This window comes from Hippichthys cyanospilos, chromosome 7, assembly GCF_059441005.1.
Source record: "Hippichthys cyanospilos isolate Australia breed blue-spotted pipefish chromosome 7, RoL_Hcya_1.0, whole genome shotgun sequence".
Classification (NCBI taxonomy): domain Eukaryota; kingdom Metazoa; phylum Chordata; class Actinopteri; order Syngnathiformes; family Syngnathidae; genus Hippichthys; species Hippichthys cyanospilos.
Genome location: NC_142375.1, coordinates 17,744,310 through 17,761,700, shown reverse-complemented (window position 1 = coordinate 17,761,700; position 17,391 = coordinate 17,744,310). Strand labels below are relative to the sequence as shown.

The 17,391-nt window shown below is 38.4% G+C and overlaps 1 protein-coding gene across 1 annotated transcript; it reads left to right on the top strand.

Moving 5' to 3' along the window:
* The first annotated feature begins 1,777 nt into the window (after positions 1–1,777).
* Positions 1,778–16,761, top strand: LOC148421379 (ADP-ribosylation factor-binding protein GGA3-like). The gene is made up of 17 exons (XM_088420473.1): positions 1,778–1,856; positions 3,318–3,402; positions 3,573–3,648; positions 4,246–4,344; positions 4,437–4,560; positions 5,956–6,062; positions 6,437–6,517; positions 6,607–6,744; positions 6,841–6,922; positions 7,706–7,819; positions 9,334–9,546; positions 10,525–10,595; positions 11,104–11,399; positions 12,498–12,739; positions 13,612–13,781; positions 14,862–14,972; positions 15,065–16,761. Exons 1-17 carry the CDS (start codon positions 1,820–1,822, stop codon positions 15,173–15,175), a joined length of 2,157 nt encoding a protein of 718 aa, XP_088276599.1. The 5' UTR covers positions 1,778–1,819; the 3' UTR covers positions 15,176–16,761.
* Positions 16,762–17,391: the final 630 nt, after the last annotated feature.

Here is a 17,391-nt window from a genome sequence, read left to right as displayed (position 1 = left end):
TTTGGCCATTTGTCTCCAGCTGTTTTATAAATATGAAGGTGTTATGTTTTTAAGTGCTCTTATCAAGAGATGACTCATCTTACAAAAACAGAAATCCTCATTTTCCCTTTGGATGATTCCAATGCTGATTGCTGGACATGAGCGTACAATGAAAAGATGGGTATGATAATGGGATTTTTTCTTTTTAGCAGATCCATTCCGAAAAGGTGCCGTTACCCTATTTTTATCACCCTGGAAACTGACAAACATGTTCTCGCATGTGTCATTCCTTTAAAACGATGTCTCTTTTTATTTTAATCTGTTTATTAACCTTTGATATGCTTTTTGATTGTGTTGATGGCAAAATCTTCATGTAGTTGTATGACAATAGAAATGTCTTTCTTCTTTGTTTACCAGTAATTATCAGCCATGAAAAGCTTTCCTGTGTCATGTTCGCACAGAGATCTGCTTCCTCCTTGCACAAAAGCCATGAAGAAGACCACAGACAAACTATGTTGTGTTTTGCATTCAAGCTCAACTTGTAGCAAATTTGAGTGGCGTCATTCCTGCTGTGATTGCAAGATTACAATTTTAGCCTCTTGGCCAGAGACATTTATTTAGTATACTTCAATCTGATTCCTCTGACTTTCTACTAACAGCAGTTGATTTTCACATTGACTGCCTAGCAGGGTGGCGCTGAAAAGTAATCACAAAAACAACAAAGCAAACCATAAAAGGGTAATCTCATACAAAAGAATCTAACACACATTACAAAAGACTTAAAACGACGGAAAATAGAAAAAAAAATCACAAAAAAAACACACTCAAGGAAATTAGTTGCAAACGAAGACAGATGTATCGCAAAAGCCGCAACACAAAATTAAATTTAAAAAAATCACCAACAAAAAAAAACAAACCAAAAATATTATTCACAAACAAAAAACGAAAACATTATAAAGACAAAACATGACATCAAATAATAAAAATCACAAACTAAACAGCAAACACACAAAATTTCTACCAACTCTGGTAGAAAAAAGTGAATGTACTTGTGTTTTTAGCCACTCTGCTTTTTAGGCCTTCCTGTGTGGAGTTTGCATGCCCTTCCCCTGCCCGTTTGAGGTTCCTCCAGGCACTCCGGCTTCCTCCCACATTCCAAAAAAACATGCACAGAAGGTTTATTGGACAATGTAAATTGTCCCAAGATGTGATTTTGAGTTGTTTGTGTGCCCTGCGATTGGCTGGCAACCAGTTCAGGGTGTCCCCTAGCCACTACCCAAAGATGGCAGGGATAGGCACCAGCAAGCCAGCGACTTTAGTGAAGATAAGCAGCTGTAGAAAATAGATGGATGTTGCTTTTTGTCTTTTATGTTTGTTTTGCTTACGATTCCTATTTGCAATTGTCTTTAGTCTTTTATTATGTGTTGTTTTTTGTTTGCAAATATTTCCTTCTGTTTGCTGCAAATATAAAGAGCTATACATGATCATAGAAAACTCTGGAAAAGGGCAAATGGATCTTAGCAAAATTACAGTCGTCATAAAAATGTAGGAAATTGTGCAGCTGCAGTGGGTCCTAAAACCGTTGACAACTTTTTACATATTATTTATTTATTTATGTATGTATTTATTTATTTAGTTATTTATTTATTTATTTTACAAAATACAAAACATTGGCAAATTTGCGATAGAACTGGAAAACATGTCGCGAAGCTATTTACAAATCATTCATGAGAGCGTGGTTTGTTTGTGGGACGCGACCGTAATAATTGTCACTCATTTTCCCCACAGAAACTGAACGCATCACCTACGAGGCATTGTTTACTTGAATGGGAGCGCCAACATGGCGGCTGGTGGGGAGTCGCTCGAGATTTGGCTTAGTAAGTACACTTTAAAAGTCGATTTACTCACTCGTAAAGTGAAAATAGGTGTTTCATTGCCCGAAACGTATTCGTACTTCTGGGTCGGAAGTAAGTTCATAGTATCTATACTAAGTGTTGTCAAAAAAGTGTTTCTGTCACAGCTGTTGACTATTGCCACAAACGTTGAGGGTGAATTTACTTTTTGTTGTGGTTTGTGTTTAGCCCGCAGCTTTAATAGTACTTTACAAGACATGTTGTATTTTTTGAGCCGCTGTCACCACACGTACAAATTTGAACTCCGGCAGTCTGCAGGCTTGAACTTTTATTGCAGAGGAGCAGCAACAGACTGACCCTTATGGGAGTTAGTCAAACAGGAAGAAAATAATCGGTCGATAGCCAGGCTGGAAGTTAAAAAAAAATACACGGATGTTAACGCTCTTGGGTAACGATGGTTGAAAACAAACAAACACTCAAGCAAGCAAAACAGGCCTAAAGGTAGCTCAAACTCCCTGATCAGTCAGAGTCCTCTTGAAGTCATATGAAAAATATAATGCGATTCGATGCAGGTAAGTTAACATTAAATAAAGCTTCAGTATACTGTAAACTACGTAAATATTTAATATAAGTTGCTTTTTTTGTGTCAATATCTTGAAATATTACAGTTGTAGCTCTTTGTGTGACATGACTGAACAGCGTGTACTAAACAGATAATGTTTTGTTGTTGAGATGGATCATAATACATATTTTTAGTTTGTTTTAATAACATAAATGGTGGGATTAAACAAAACAATAAAAGCATCATTTCTATCGTTTTATGTCTCTTATATCTTACAAGAATAATGATTGGAATGATTTGCATATAGAACATTTGACTGACAACTTCACCCTTGAGCACAAATTTTCAGTTACAAAATATGCCAAAAAGAATTAACTGATCAATTTATCATTTGGTGTTTGAACTATATAAGAAGCATCATGAGTAAATCTACTGACAAAGCTATTTATGAGTGATACCCTTTAATGTTAAATTGGATTTCTTCTACTCTGTTATTTTCTTTGAAGTGATGATTTGAAATAAAAATCTGTCATGCCTTTCTCAGATGTCAAAACATGTCATGTAACATTTTGAATGGACAGTTTGACATGCAAAGCGAGAGACAGAGACTGAGCTCAAAAGAGCCGGGAGCCAATGTTGCCTTTTTCATTTATAAAAAAGTGTTTTCACTTTTCCCTTTAACACTCTCTCCTCATTCGCCTACTGATCACGCATGATCGGAAGCAACTAGGGGTTCAGGGGGAAACGGAGAAATGAATTATTTGTTTTATTGAGAACTGGGATGTTACGGACGGCCATCTTAACTGAAAAATGTAGTTAAACTTGAACCCTCGCTACTTCTAACCTCAATATTGTCCAATATTGTGTTAAACAATGTTTATCACATTATGATCTGATTTAACCTTTGACCTACCCCCATCCAGATAAAGCCACCAACCCATCCAACGACAAAGAAGACAAAGAGTATATTGTGGGATTCTGTGACCAAGTCAATAAGGAGCTTGAGGGGTAAGATCACGTTGATACAATCAGTGCGAACCTTTCTCACAATGACAGAGCACACTAATACAATGCGGCCACTCAGTTTGCTCATTGTGCTGGACGCAGCATATTGTCGGCTGTATATTGTGTAATTATGTTAATAAATGTTTATACTGTATTGTCATTTTTTTTACCAGGCCGCAAATAGCCGCAAGACTCTTGGTACACAAGATCCATTCACCACAGGAATGGGAAGCACAACAAGCCTTAATGGTACCCATGTCATCTTGTTTGATAAATGCGCCATGGAATTTCTTTAGTCAAACTAGAAAATGTGATTTCCATAGAAATTGCATATTAAGGCTGCAAGGCTAAATGAAAATTGTGGAATTATTTGGAATGATATATGACCTGGAATGAGCTGAATATGTTGAATTTGTGGAAATTTTGCTAATTGTGAACATTTAGCATTAATAGATGTAAGGTGAATAGCTAAAAGTGGTAACAATTTGAAATGATCATAGAATAAATTTCTCAAAATCTTGAAAGAAAACCCTCCAAATTGCACTCTTTACATTTATTTTGGTCAATATTTTAATGGTACAAATTTAGAATGTTTGTTTAATGGGAATTTTGGGCATGTTGAAAATAATCCCATTGGTGTATTGAATGTGTGAATGATTTAGTCTTCAAACAGAAGCTGAATCTGTTGTTGAGTGTGTAACTAGAAAGTACTTTTGAATTTTTGTATTGTACAATTAAATAGAATGCACAGTACTCATAAAAAATAGGAAATATTGATGTATAAATATAATGTAGCTTTCAATGTTGTTATTTTTTTTTCTATGGTATGATTGTTTTCTATTGTAGGTCCTGGAAGCTTGCATGAAAAACTGTGGCCAGAGGTTTCAGAACGAAGTGGGGAAATTCCGTTTTTTGAACGAGCTCATTAAAGTGATCTCTCCCAAAGTGAGTGACACCAAAACTGGTGAGCTTTTTTTTTTTTTACTGTTAAAAAACATGATCCATTTTTCTGAGCCCTGCCCCCTTTCCCCTTTCAGTATCTAGGTGACAAAGTGTCTGACAAGGTGAAGTCAAAAGTGATTGAATTAATTTACAGTTGGACCATTTACCTACCTGAAGAAACCAAAATATGTGAAGCCTATCAGATGTTGAAGAGTCAAGGTGAGCGTAGTACACCAATGGAGTGATATTACACTATAAATACATCCTTTAAATGTGAAGGAGCAAAGATTTCATACAGTCTTTTAAAATTCATACTTTCGTCTTTATGTGTATTCAGGTTTGTTGAGTCACAGATTTGTACTGTCAAAGATTTGTGCTGATTAACTAAATTTGGTCCTTAATTAATTGCCGTAGTTAAACTAATGTTAATTTTACTAAAAAAACCCAAATCAGAGGATACAGCTCTAACCATTTACCATTTGAGACTATGTTAGTTGCAGCCTTTTTTGCAGGTTTCTGTTTTCTTTGATCAATTTCCCGTAATTAAAAAATCACATTAAAATGAAACATTGTCCATCCTGTGAGTTGCAGACTTGTTCAAACGTGGGGTGTTCTTAAGTGTAGTATCAAATAAAATTTTGTCTCACTACTTTAGCATCATTGTTGCTGTCGTTAGCTGCGGCTGAATTCGCAAGTGGGTGCATTGCGTTGATGCTGCAAGCTAAACATGAGCTGCTTCTGTGGTAAGCAAGCTCCTTCTGACAAAAAATGCATATTCTATTTTTTTATCAACGGTGACCTTTTTTTCTTTTTTTAAAGTTAAACTGACAACTCTCACGGGCTCGTCTGTTTTCATGTCGTCTCTCTGCTCCTGAAATAGCGCTTGCACCTACATCAGGAGCCTTTCAGTTTATGTCAAACAGAATGACAGCTAATCACTGTCCAATTCTGCTTGTGATTTTTTTTTAAACTCAACCCTAACAACTCAAGTATGAAAAGCCCAACCCATGAAAACAGATCTAAAGAGCATACAGTCATGTGCATGATTGGCTAGGGACAACCATTTACAAGTGTTGTGCAAAGGAGCAGTATAAAAAGTGTAAAAATTCAGAAATAAGGTAAATGGTCTTGGCATAGTCTCAGCTGTATGAGATGAATGAGAATAATATTAGCGGCTGTTTTGTGCTAGTAGTGGTGGTTTAGTAGTCTGATGGCAGAAGGGAAGAAAGAGTTCCTGATCCTACTAGTTCTGCATTTTACATTCTTGTACCTCTGGCTTGACGGGAGCTTAGTGAACGTTCCGTGTTGGGGATGAGTGGGGTGAGGGTCTGGGTGATAGACGCAACTCTCCTGTGGACTCTGAGCTGGTAGATGCTCTGCAGGAAGGGCAGTAGAGTTTTAGTGACGTTGGGTGCCGTCTTGACCACACTCTGCAGGTGTTTGTGGTCTAGAGAGTTGCTGTACCACACAGTGATGCAGTTGGTTTGGATGAACTCAACAATGCAGTTACAGAAGCTGCTGAGGCCCTTTGGTGGCATACCAAGTTATGTTATTGCTGTAATCAAATGATTGCACTTAATATGTTAATCTGGCACCTCAATTTTTTTTTTTCAGGCATTGTATTAGCTGACCCACAGATCTCTCTGGATGCAACGTTGGCTCCAACATCGGCATCACAGCGGCCCAAGAATCCCGTGTTTGATGATGAGCACAAAGGCAGAGTAAGTGGATTGATTTCACACCTGGCATGTTTGAGCATTGCATATCAGCGCTCATCTCACAATCCCACATCTTCATCTTCTTTTTACTTTGAATGACCTTTTAATGGCTTTTTTGGCGCTCGTGCGCAGGTTCCTCAAATTGTTGCTTTAAATCCAAGGTCTTTGTAGAAGGTTTCAATCTTATACAGACTCTGTACTTGAAATGTTGTTTTCCTTCTCAACAACAATTAATGGCCCACCAAAATTGTTTTCCGCCGTTCATGCCGTTTGATATATGGCAAAAATATGGGATGTTTGGTCCTGTTTGTTTGTGTGTGTGAAAAATCAATGGCTCAGGGGCAACGTTTGACACAATGTTGTTTTCCCCACTGTAGAAGTTGGCAGAGCTGCTTAAGAGCAAAAAGCCAGCAGATCTGCAAGAGGCAAACCGCCTCATCAAGAACATGGTCAAGGAGGTAAATTTGTAATCGTTAAATCCAGCCAATCTGTGAGTCGTCAAGTGATTGCAGTTTAATGAGCGTCGTAAACTTTAATTTGGACACAGGATGAAATCAGAATGCAGAAAATGTCAAAGCAGAAAAGCACACTGGAAGCGGTCAATAATCGTGTCAAACTCCTTAATGAGATGTTGGCTTACTTCAGCCCTGAAGACTCCACTGTTGGTGACAAGGATCTCATTAGGGTGTGTTATCTACATACATTTTTTTTTTTTTGCTTTTGCAAACAAACTTTAAACCTCACACTTCAACCTCGTTACTGGCAACATGATGTTTTACAGGAGCTGTACGCTGACTGTGACAAGCTGAGACAAGCTGTGTGGCAGCTTGCTACAGAGACGGACGATAACGACACCAATTTGGGTGAGGAATCAATCATTTAATCTCAGTGAGATGTTGAACTCTTGCTGAGTGGACCTTCTTGTCCAGTGGACCTGCGTTTCCCTCGTTCCATGTATGCTTGCGCTGTGACATATACAATCACAAACCAGGCGTGGTTTATATATAAACATTTACCAAGCTAAATAAACACATACATAAATTCTTTCTGATTGAAATTGAAATATGATATAAACTGAAATATATGCACTTAGTATAAAATATGTATAAATCTACTGCACAATACTGAGGTAAAATCATTAATTTGAAATAAACTATCATCACTCCAACTACTATATATACAGCGATATCACATAAAACTCTCTGAAAGTAGTACATGATAACTTATTAGTCATGTTACGAGTGGCAGTTAACCTCGATAGGAAATACAGTATATATTGATACTGGCAACTGAGGAAAAAAGAGCTTTTTGATGTATTTTTCAAATTAAAAAACAATTAAAAACAGTTCCTACAGTTGTAACTCCTGTGTGCTTTCTTGTACACGGCAGTTACAACTGTAGGGACATATTTTTACACCACTAAGTAAACTAGTTTGCTGCGCGCCGTCCATAAAATCAAAACATGACATGCCGCTACCATCGTTAACATTAGTACACCCTTTAATAATATGATCAAAATTGGTGGAGTAGTTTAACTCAACTTTTTAAGCCATGATGGCCCCCTTTAACGTCTTGTATTTCCACGGTGTATTGTAAATCTTTTTTTGGGTGTTGGGAGCTACAATTTCTACTTTTATATCAAATAGGAGACATCCTGCAGGCCAACGATGATCTCACCAGTGTCATTAATTCTTGTAAGAACATTGTGGAAGGCCCGTCCGTAAATGGAGTGACGAAAACACCTTCAACAGTCAAACAAGGTACAGTTCTTATTTTTGACAGCGTCTTTATATTTTTGTACCAGTAAGTCATATAAAATGGGCTCAATAAATTTGGGGAAACAGTTCTAAACTATCTAAACTCTACAACAGTGTTGAATGGAGCAAATTATTGATGTCCAGAGGGACTGTGCTACAGTGTGTTATTGTATATGGAGCGCAAGTTCCCACAGCTGGCTTGTACTTCTTTCCGACAGCAAAGTAGTTGAGATTGATTCAACAGCACCTCTGCTAGTTGCGGTCCAATTGGACATTCTGTTGTAGCCGCCTTTACATTACAGAATGACCTTGTAACATCTGGGCCTCGCTTGGCCCTACGTGGCCTTGGTTGCTTTTTCATTATAACAGGCGTCAGTCAATTGTGGCAAGCAAACTGCAAGCCTCCACTGCCGACTTGCTTCGACCATAAGATTTCCCCAGTGGCGAGTCGCAGCCACTGGTTTCTAATCATATTCAATTCATACTCAAAATTTGAAACGCTGTTGCATAATGTGGCACCGTTAAATGACTGGCAAAAATATCAATTTCCAGGTAAAGCAAGGCACTTCTTATCTGTTCTTAAAAGTGACCACAATGTAAAAACAAGTGTAATGAAAAAGCAACCTCAGGTGGAGCCACGATTTTCTGCTTGAACCAGTACAAAGCAAAGGCTACTTATTTTGCCTTAGTTTTTATAAAACCTCAAATCTACTTTGGGGAAGTAAAAAATTCACAAGGATACGACAAGTATAATACATTTTCTAACCTTGGAAAACCATGTTAGAATGTTTCTTCAAATATGTTTCATTAAAAAGTGGAACGTGCCATTCAATTAGTAGAAAACCGGATTATAATTGTGGATTTTTTTTTTTAAGTGAGGGTAAAATTGTCTGGAACACATTATTTTGTTTTGTCATTTTCTTTTATTTGATGCTTGAAAGACACAAGTCATAACAGAATACAGTAGTTTGGTGGTCTGTAAGAATGTGTGAAGGAACACGTGAAAGAGAAGATTGTTATTCATTCAAATGAGTGAATTCCTACAAAATGATTGCCAGCCCTAAACCCAAAGAAACATCCCTCTGTTCAACTTGCTTTTCAGTCAGCAGAGTGGGATTAATTACAACTAGAAAGGAGGCAAGAACAATGAATTATAATATGTCTGTTGAAGAGACTTTGCCCAAACAAAGCCAGGTGGTCAGTGAACAACAACATTTTATCCTAATACTTATTTACCATTGCATAATATAACCTAATTTTGCTCAAGTCTACTCTTATTTGCACAGGCTTATAAACTGAAATGACAATCTGTTCTCCAAGGTGTTTGATCATTCTATAACTGGAACACGCCCCCCACTCTGTTATTGCTGTCAGAGGGTAGCCAAAAGATGTCATGTGCAACGTAAATGCCAATGGTGATAAAGTGAAGAAAACACTAATATGAGCTGTGATATTACTTTTGACTTTTTATATGTGAACTGACCTTTTGTACATGACTACTTTCTTCCTCGCAATAGGCAGCAGCTGCACAACTCAGTCAGAGAGTCTGATTGATTTGACAGAAGCGGACAACCCAGGTTCCTCCCCTGGAGGAAGGAACGATTGGGCATGCAACACCATTTCTCATGTGGATCTACTTTGTGGGACCGCTGTTGCTGTGCCATCTTCTGCCAGCTCTGACAAAGTGTCTGCATCATATTCTCTGCTGGATGAGGAGCTAGTGACTTTAGGTAACAACCGCCTCGCCTGTCAAGGTTCAAAAGGCAAGTGACTCACTCTGCTGTCAGTGAGTGACAAGAAAAATATGACACTCGACCTTAAAAAACATATATACTAATAATGTAATATATATGTAAATAACATACTAAAAATACGGGTTCCTCCATGAACACCATGCCCAATGTGATTTAAGCCTTTCCGCAGTTGTTGAGAATCATGTTAGTTTGGATAAAGTCCTCCAAGAGCCGTATGAATTTGATGAAAACATTTTGGGATGATCAAAATAAAACGGATAAAAAGGAGTAGCAGTTGAGGGTGCACCCTGCCTCAAACCCAAAATCAGCGAGGAAATGCTCCACCTCACCCGGACCTCTAATGAGGACATGCACAATAGAAAATGGATGAATAACATAAATAATGTAAAATCTCAAGGGGCATGTCTTCTGCAGAAAACATTGTACGCTGAAACAAAGCAAGCAATTTTTATTTAGTTTGTTGCACTAATATCTTTTACTAAGCTAATGCTCACTTGTGAAATATTTTTAATTCACTTGTTTGTGTGTGGTCATTTATAACTTCCATTCTGCATGTGTTAGTAACTGCTTTCAATGGTACACCGGCAACCCTAATAATAAACATATTGCTAAATGAATAATTGAACCTCTGAATTTTTCAGCAAAATACATTATTCTGATTCTGTTTAAAAGACAGCATTTTGAACAACTTAATCTTCTTAAAAATGTGCAGGCATATCTCATGTCATGGCCAATGACTAGTGAATTCTGCTGCCCTCTGATAAGGGCTTCCCAAAACTTCAAAAAGTTTAATAATTTGAAATCCGCTGGTTTACCTTGCAGAGCTGACCTCAGGGCATTGTTGCTAATCCTCCCCACAAGAAACTACACACTGCTACAGATATAATGGCTTGCATTTTTGACCCTTTGTTAAGGCAGCGGAGAATACGAAAATGTTTTTTTTTTCCTCCCCAGATTCTCCTGGACCTGTTGGAACTGAATCAGTGCTGCCTCCAAGAATAAGCAATTCCTTAAATCTGCTCCAGGTACATTGAACCTATTAAATTACATACCACATTTTCCGCACTATAAGGCGCACCGGATTATAAGGCGCACCCTCAATTAATGACATATTTAAAACTTTTTCAAACACAATATAGTAATACTCAAAGTAATAACAATAATAACTCAAATAATAACTCTAAACTCTCAATAGCATAATAACGCAATGTCAATATGAGCAACCTTGTTCAACTGTAAACACACAAAAGAAACAGGTAAAACTTACTTTATCGGTTCATTCCCCCATTTACAAATCTCAATATTGATCCATATATACGGCGCACCTGGTTAAAGCTTACTTTATCACTTCATTCCCCATCTACCAATCCCAATCTCAATATTGATCCATATATGACACACCTGATTATAAGTTGCACCATCAGCTTTTTAAAAAAATTAAGGCTTTTAGGTGCGCCTTATAGTGCGGAAAATACGGTGTTCTAATATTTCTCTAATAAAAGTAGTGTCTGATTGTTTCTTTTATGAATTCAGAATTCTAGTCAGGATGTGGAACTTTTGGACACCGCTCCAATAGCAAAACCCACGGCTCCTTTGTTAAATCTTAGCCCATGTTTCGCCTCGCCGCAGTCATCTTTCATGCTTCAGCAAACACCAATTGGAGCGGTCCAGAGGACACCGGCCCCAGTAGCTTCGCTTCTGTCAACCACCACGCTTATGCCACCACAGGCATCTGCCAATGCACAGAATTCCCCATGGGTGCCGTCTTCCCAGGATCACAGTCTGCAAGATCTAGCCCTGCTTGATTTACGTGGTACTACCGGTAAAATGTGAGTTGCACATGTTTTCTTTTACCAACTTATCGATGACGGCATTGATACCAAGCTCGTTTACCAAGATCATAACAATTGTGAAGGAAAGGTCATTTTCTACATAGAGGATATATAACAGGATATATTTCTATGAAGATAGTGAAATTCTTTTTTTCCTTTTTTCCCTGTATTACCGTGGGATATTGGCATACAAATGTGCAATTGTGTGAATGCGCAAGTCAGTCACTAAAAAGTTTTTAGCATTCAGCTTACATTTTACTAATACGTTTGGCTTTACCAGACATTGGAAAAAATACAAAAATGTTGGAACGGGTATCATTATGTTGGGATGGCTTCAAAAAACTTTGGCAACTCATTCCAAGGACTTAGTAGTAGGTTTAAATGACATAGCCCGCTCACAAATAATTACTCCACATTGGCAGTGAGACACTTCACTAATGAAAAAAAAAGTAAAAGTGGGTTGAATAGTCCATATTTACCAGATTCACTGACTTCGATGACAATTTCATCTTTTGTGGGATTGAGTCCGAGAAAATTATACACTTATTTTGAATTTGCCCTGTGTAATTGAGGGTTTGAAGGAATTCAGAAAAATGTGTGTAACAAATGGACATAGAATCACAAGTTGTCGAAAACAGTGACTCTGAACAATTTATCAGTGATATGCTCCCTGTGAAATAGATTTTTTCTGCCAAGCTGTGTGGTGCCATCAGTATCTGATTTATTACACTTCGGAAGTAGATTTCTTTTGCTTCACTATTGTATGTGTATGTTATTCAGCCACTCCAAAAGATAGATAACATCATGTAACAGGTTTTCCCTCCCCCACTGTAAATTGAAACATGATTTTGTAAATCAAATGGGTGCATCACTACACTATTCTGGTGTCTTTTCCCTCACCATCACACCTTTCTCTACGCCCTCTCAATGAAGAAAAAAGAAAGAACTCATTGTTGGCACTGAAAGCATTGATTTCAATGTAATGAATTATGAGGGACATAAATTGTGAAACTTAACTGCAATTTGTTGCCTCTTTGAATGGTTATCTTTTCCGCCAAAGCCGTATTTATACAGTCTATGCGATTTTGCCCACAGCTTCCCCGGGGTGCATGTTGACAACTCTCAAGCCAAGCGTGGCACTTTGTGTTCCGCCACCAATCTCCTGCACCAAGAAGTGGTGCCAGTCGCGTCTACCTGCCCCCTGGCGAGAGGTCTAGCCACAAACGCTCCATTACCCTCCCTGTCCCCCGTCCTTACACACAGCCAGACCTCTTTGGGCACTGTGGATGAATCGTCACTCGCTGATGTCTTTGTACCTTTGGATGCTGTCAAACCAAGTGAGTATGTGTTATGGGTGTTTAGAACACATCATAGAAATCAGTGAAGCGTTCCCCACCTTTTAGTTCGTCGGGGCACTTTAACAAATGTCACAAAGTATAAATAATGATGACTGTATCTTACAGACATATATTTAGTCAAGTGTAGATTGTAGAGAATTATTGCGTGCACGCCATGTCTTATTATGTTGCATGACTGGCAACAGGTGAAAGATGAGGTTAATTACAAATTTTTCTGCCATGTCAAAATGCAATTACATCAATTACGGAGCTGTCATCTGCAGGATTGTGGAATATTACGTGTACAGGTTGAACGAAAATGTACTTTAATGAGTTTTCTTTACACCAGTGCTTCTCAGTTATTTTTTTGCAAAGCGAGGAATGCAAGGAAAGAGTAAGCATTCCCCACCCCACTCGCTGCAGTGACTGTAAATAAGGTTATCTTTGAAACTATACCTAAAATAGTATCTATTTTAACATTAACAAAAGAAAAAAGCCATTTAAATAAACTTTCAGCAATTCTTAACTTTTTAAAGGGTTTATACAGGTTACAGATTATTCTGACCCGAAAAAGAATCTCAACAATTTTAACCTGAAGAACAACGTATCAAACATGATGCCGATTTTTTTTTCCAAATCATATGAATCATCAATGTGACTCAAAAAATATATGTTGCTGACTGCAATATAAAGAGTTTATAACTTTTGTATAGACTTTTCGAATGAGCGCCACTTTCTCACCTGGTGCCATAGGTGTGTAATTACATTATGCAGTGCAAATCAAAGCCTGTCTTCCCACACACACCCCTGCCATTGCGTCCCACTATTTGAGACTGAGCGGTTTGATCTAACCTCGAGCTGCTTTATTTCAGGTAAAATGTGTCCAGTTACAGCATACGACCGAAGCGGCGTTCGTCTGCTGCTGCATTTCGCTAGCGACTGTCCACCCGGCAGGCCTGACGTGTTGGTGGTTGTGGCCTGTGTGCTTAATACATCTCCACATCCTGTTAAGGACATTGTACTGCAGGCTGCTGTTCCCAAGGTAAAACATACTTACGTCAATAGATTTTGATAGTGGACACCTATATGCAGTGCTCTGGTACTTTGTCGTTCTATCAAAAAAAGATAATGATGCACACACTGCAAAACTTCACCATATTGAGCTGTCTAATAGCGTAATCCCCCAAATATAGGATGCACCTATGTATAGGGCGCACCCTTAATTTTAGGGTCAAATTCTGGTATTTTCTATGTTGCCGTGGGCAGGACACAGCGATAGGTGACAATTTAAAAACCATAGCAAAACAGAATGAATCTGTTTTTTGTGAAGTCTTTATTTTTTCTTGTGTTCATATCCGTAAATTATGATAATTCTACCTTGGATAGTCAAAGCGCTTTACACTAACTAGTCATTCACCTACTGATGACGCAGCATCAGGAGCAAGTGGGGGTTCGACATGGTCTCGCTGGTCGGGGGATTGAACCCACAGCCTCTCAGCTGGGAGACGACCACTTTACCACGAGCCATGTGTATCATATTTCCCACATTATGAGCAGTCAGTGAATGTTGCGCCAGTGTAAAGTTGAGTGCACTCAAAGCAGTTGTTTTTCCTTTGCAACTTTCATCATGATGCAGTATACCACTGCAAATTATAACCACTATAAATATACTTTCTGTGAAATAAACTCTTCCCTGACAGTAAATTCAAACAAAGAGTACCTTGTAAATTGGATTATGTGGCATGAGCCCTTTGGAACTCATTATGTTTTGCAAGTGGCCAAATTGCATGCTGTGGCCGATGGCTGTGGTGTATTTTGTAAAGGACGCGAGAAAAATTGAATTTTTTAAAGTACAAAACGATTGTATCATTAATGTCTGTTTTTTTTCTTCTGAGGTTTGCGAGTTTACAAAAGCAAATGTTACAGATAAACAAACCCACACGTCTGATTGTGCTCTTTGAAGATAACAAACCAACCCAACTGGGATCGAAACAATACATCATTTAACAGCATCCCTGACAGCATCAATCTAAACCCGGCATTGATTGACTTTATAAATATGAGTGCAGCTGCCTTGTTTACTTGGGCTGTGTTCTTTTTGTGTGCGTGCGCTACCGTCCAGATTATGAAAGTGAAATTGCAGCCACCCTCTGGGACTCAGCTAGCTCCCTTCAACCCCATCCTGCCCCCTGCTGCCATCACTCAGGTCGTGCTGCTTGCCAATCCTCACAAGGTAGTGTTTAGCCTCAGGCTGTTTTGGCCCCTCCTCACTCATACATTTGTTTTGCACTTTAATGTAACGTTGCGCTCGTGCTTGATTGACAGGAAAAGGTTCGGATGAGGTACAAGCTGACATTCGCGCTGGATGAGCAGCTCTACACGGACGTCGGGGAAGTGAACGACTTTCCACCTCCTGACAAATGGGGGGCCTTGTGACCCAACGTCACCTTCCCTTCTGGATTTCTTCTCAAAAATATATTCGCCAGGGCGGTTCATGAAAGAGGAATGGCTGTCGGGAACACCTTATATCTACAAGTACTGGCCCCCGGGGGCTTAAAGGGAAAGTCGAGCAAAAAAAAAAATATGTTCACGAGGTTATGTTCTATGCAATCCTACTAGTCTAAATGCGATTCTGATTTACATATTTGTGAAATATGAATTAAAAAGCAAAATACACCTGGCCATGTAGTGTTTGCAGACTGAGCTGTGATTGGTAATGACCAATCAGCCCTTGAGCAACTTCGGTGTCATTTTTAGTCAACAGCAAGTATTCCATCAACACAAGTCACCTTTAAAATGATGCCTAATTTTAACCATTTTCAGCAGTAAAAAGGTCATATTTATAATCAGTTTGATTTCAAAAATAAAAAAATAATGTAAACACATTTCGCCACTTGCTGTTGATCAATCAATCAATCAACCAATCATGCCTCAGCTTGCAAATACTGTATATGACCAAACACACACATAAAGGAAGAATCATTACGTGAATCTTGAGCACATGCAATATCGTTTTCAGTCGACAGTAAAAGGAAATGTATGTTTATTTAGTTATTCATTGTACATGACAATGGATTATCAAATTAATTGCAGATTTTATTTTTTACTGTGGAAAATGTACTATTTATTTCAAGTTTGAGGCATTTTTAAAAACGATACAGTGGACTTATGAAGAAAAAAAACATTCAACGGCCTGGGGCCTTTTAACACGAAGGCATACAACTTTGCGGTAAGTCTCCACAATTTAGTTTCATCTGGGAGACAAGATTACGTTTGTTTATTGTTTATTTTCTTGTGTAACCATAAGAACAGTTTATATCTGCGGTTAGCAATTAAACCAAATGAGAACTTGATTACTTAGGGCTAAATCCAGCCTAATTGGAACTCGGACACTGTTTAGGGGCAAAACTGTATCACGGCGTGCTTGAAGACACATTGATTCAGTGTTTGTGTTCATTCAGCATTCATGACAATGCGCATCCCTCTCACCCACCCACCTCCATTGTGATAACAATTGCATCACGTTGCATTTACTATAACTTATTGCTCTTGACTTGCCATCAAGTCAAAATGAAAACTTGTTTCAACAAGTTTGCCAAAGTGCAAAAACTTGTGAAGTATTTTTGTTCTTTATCAGGCAGTTAATCGATATACTTGGGCCAGAAAGGTGAAAGCTCTTCTTGCAAAATGAATTGCTTTTTTTTTTCACTTGTGTTATACTTAATTATTTATTGACATGCATGCTATTTATTCATTTGGGGTGGATGGAAAGGCTACATTTTTTACTTGTGAATATACTGTTACATTAAAAAGATGTGAGTGAAGGTTCCTATGCACAGAAGAAACTGTACTTTACTAGATCATAATCTTGTTTCTTGGACTGTTAATGGTCAAAGTGAATTTTGCATCCATATGGTTTCCTATGTATGAAGAAATTATTGATAGTTAAAAGCCTTTACAAAATACACGTTTTTAATGTGCCTCCTTATAGGATATTGTCTACACTTTTGTAAACGTTTGTTTAAAAAATAAACATTTTTTGAGCTATATCCAATCAATGACCAAATAAAGGATGTAAGCAATCTCTATAATAGTAAATAGATACTGTAAATGGATGGACGGATGGATGGATGGATGGATGGATGGATGGATAGATAGATAGATAGATAGATAGATAGATAGATAGATAGATAGATAGATAGATAGATAGATAGATAGATAGATAGATAGATAGATAGATAGATAGATAGATAGATAGATATTCAGTCTCCACAACGCCAGGCGGCGCTAAAGCTCCGTCTTACAAGAACTAGCAGCGCCCCTGCGAAGAAGACATACGGAGCGGCGGACAACAGTAAGAGCAGGCTCTTTTTGTGGCAGCGGCATGCAGTGTGGCGACTGTGTGGCAGCTGCCACCGAGAGCCACGGGTAGCCACACTTGATGCCACTAGTAGCCACTCTTTCCGAGGCATTTCCATGTTCGTCTGTGGCTGCTGCCACCGGTAGCCACACTTGATGCCACCAGTAGCCACTCTTTCCGAGGCATTTCCATGTTCGTCTGTGGCTGCTGCAACCGGTAGCCACACTTGTTGCCACTCTTTCTGAGGCATTTCCTTGTTCCCTCTGTGGCTTGGCTTCACCTCCACGTTATT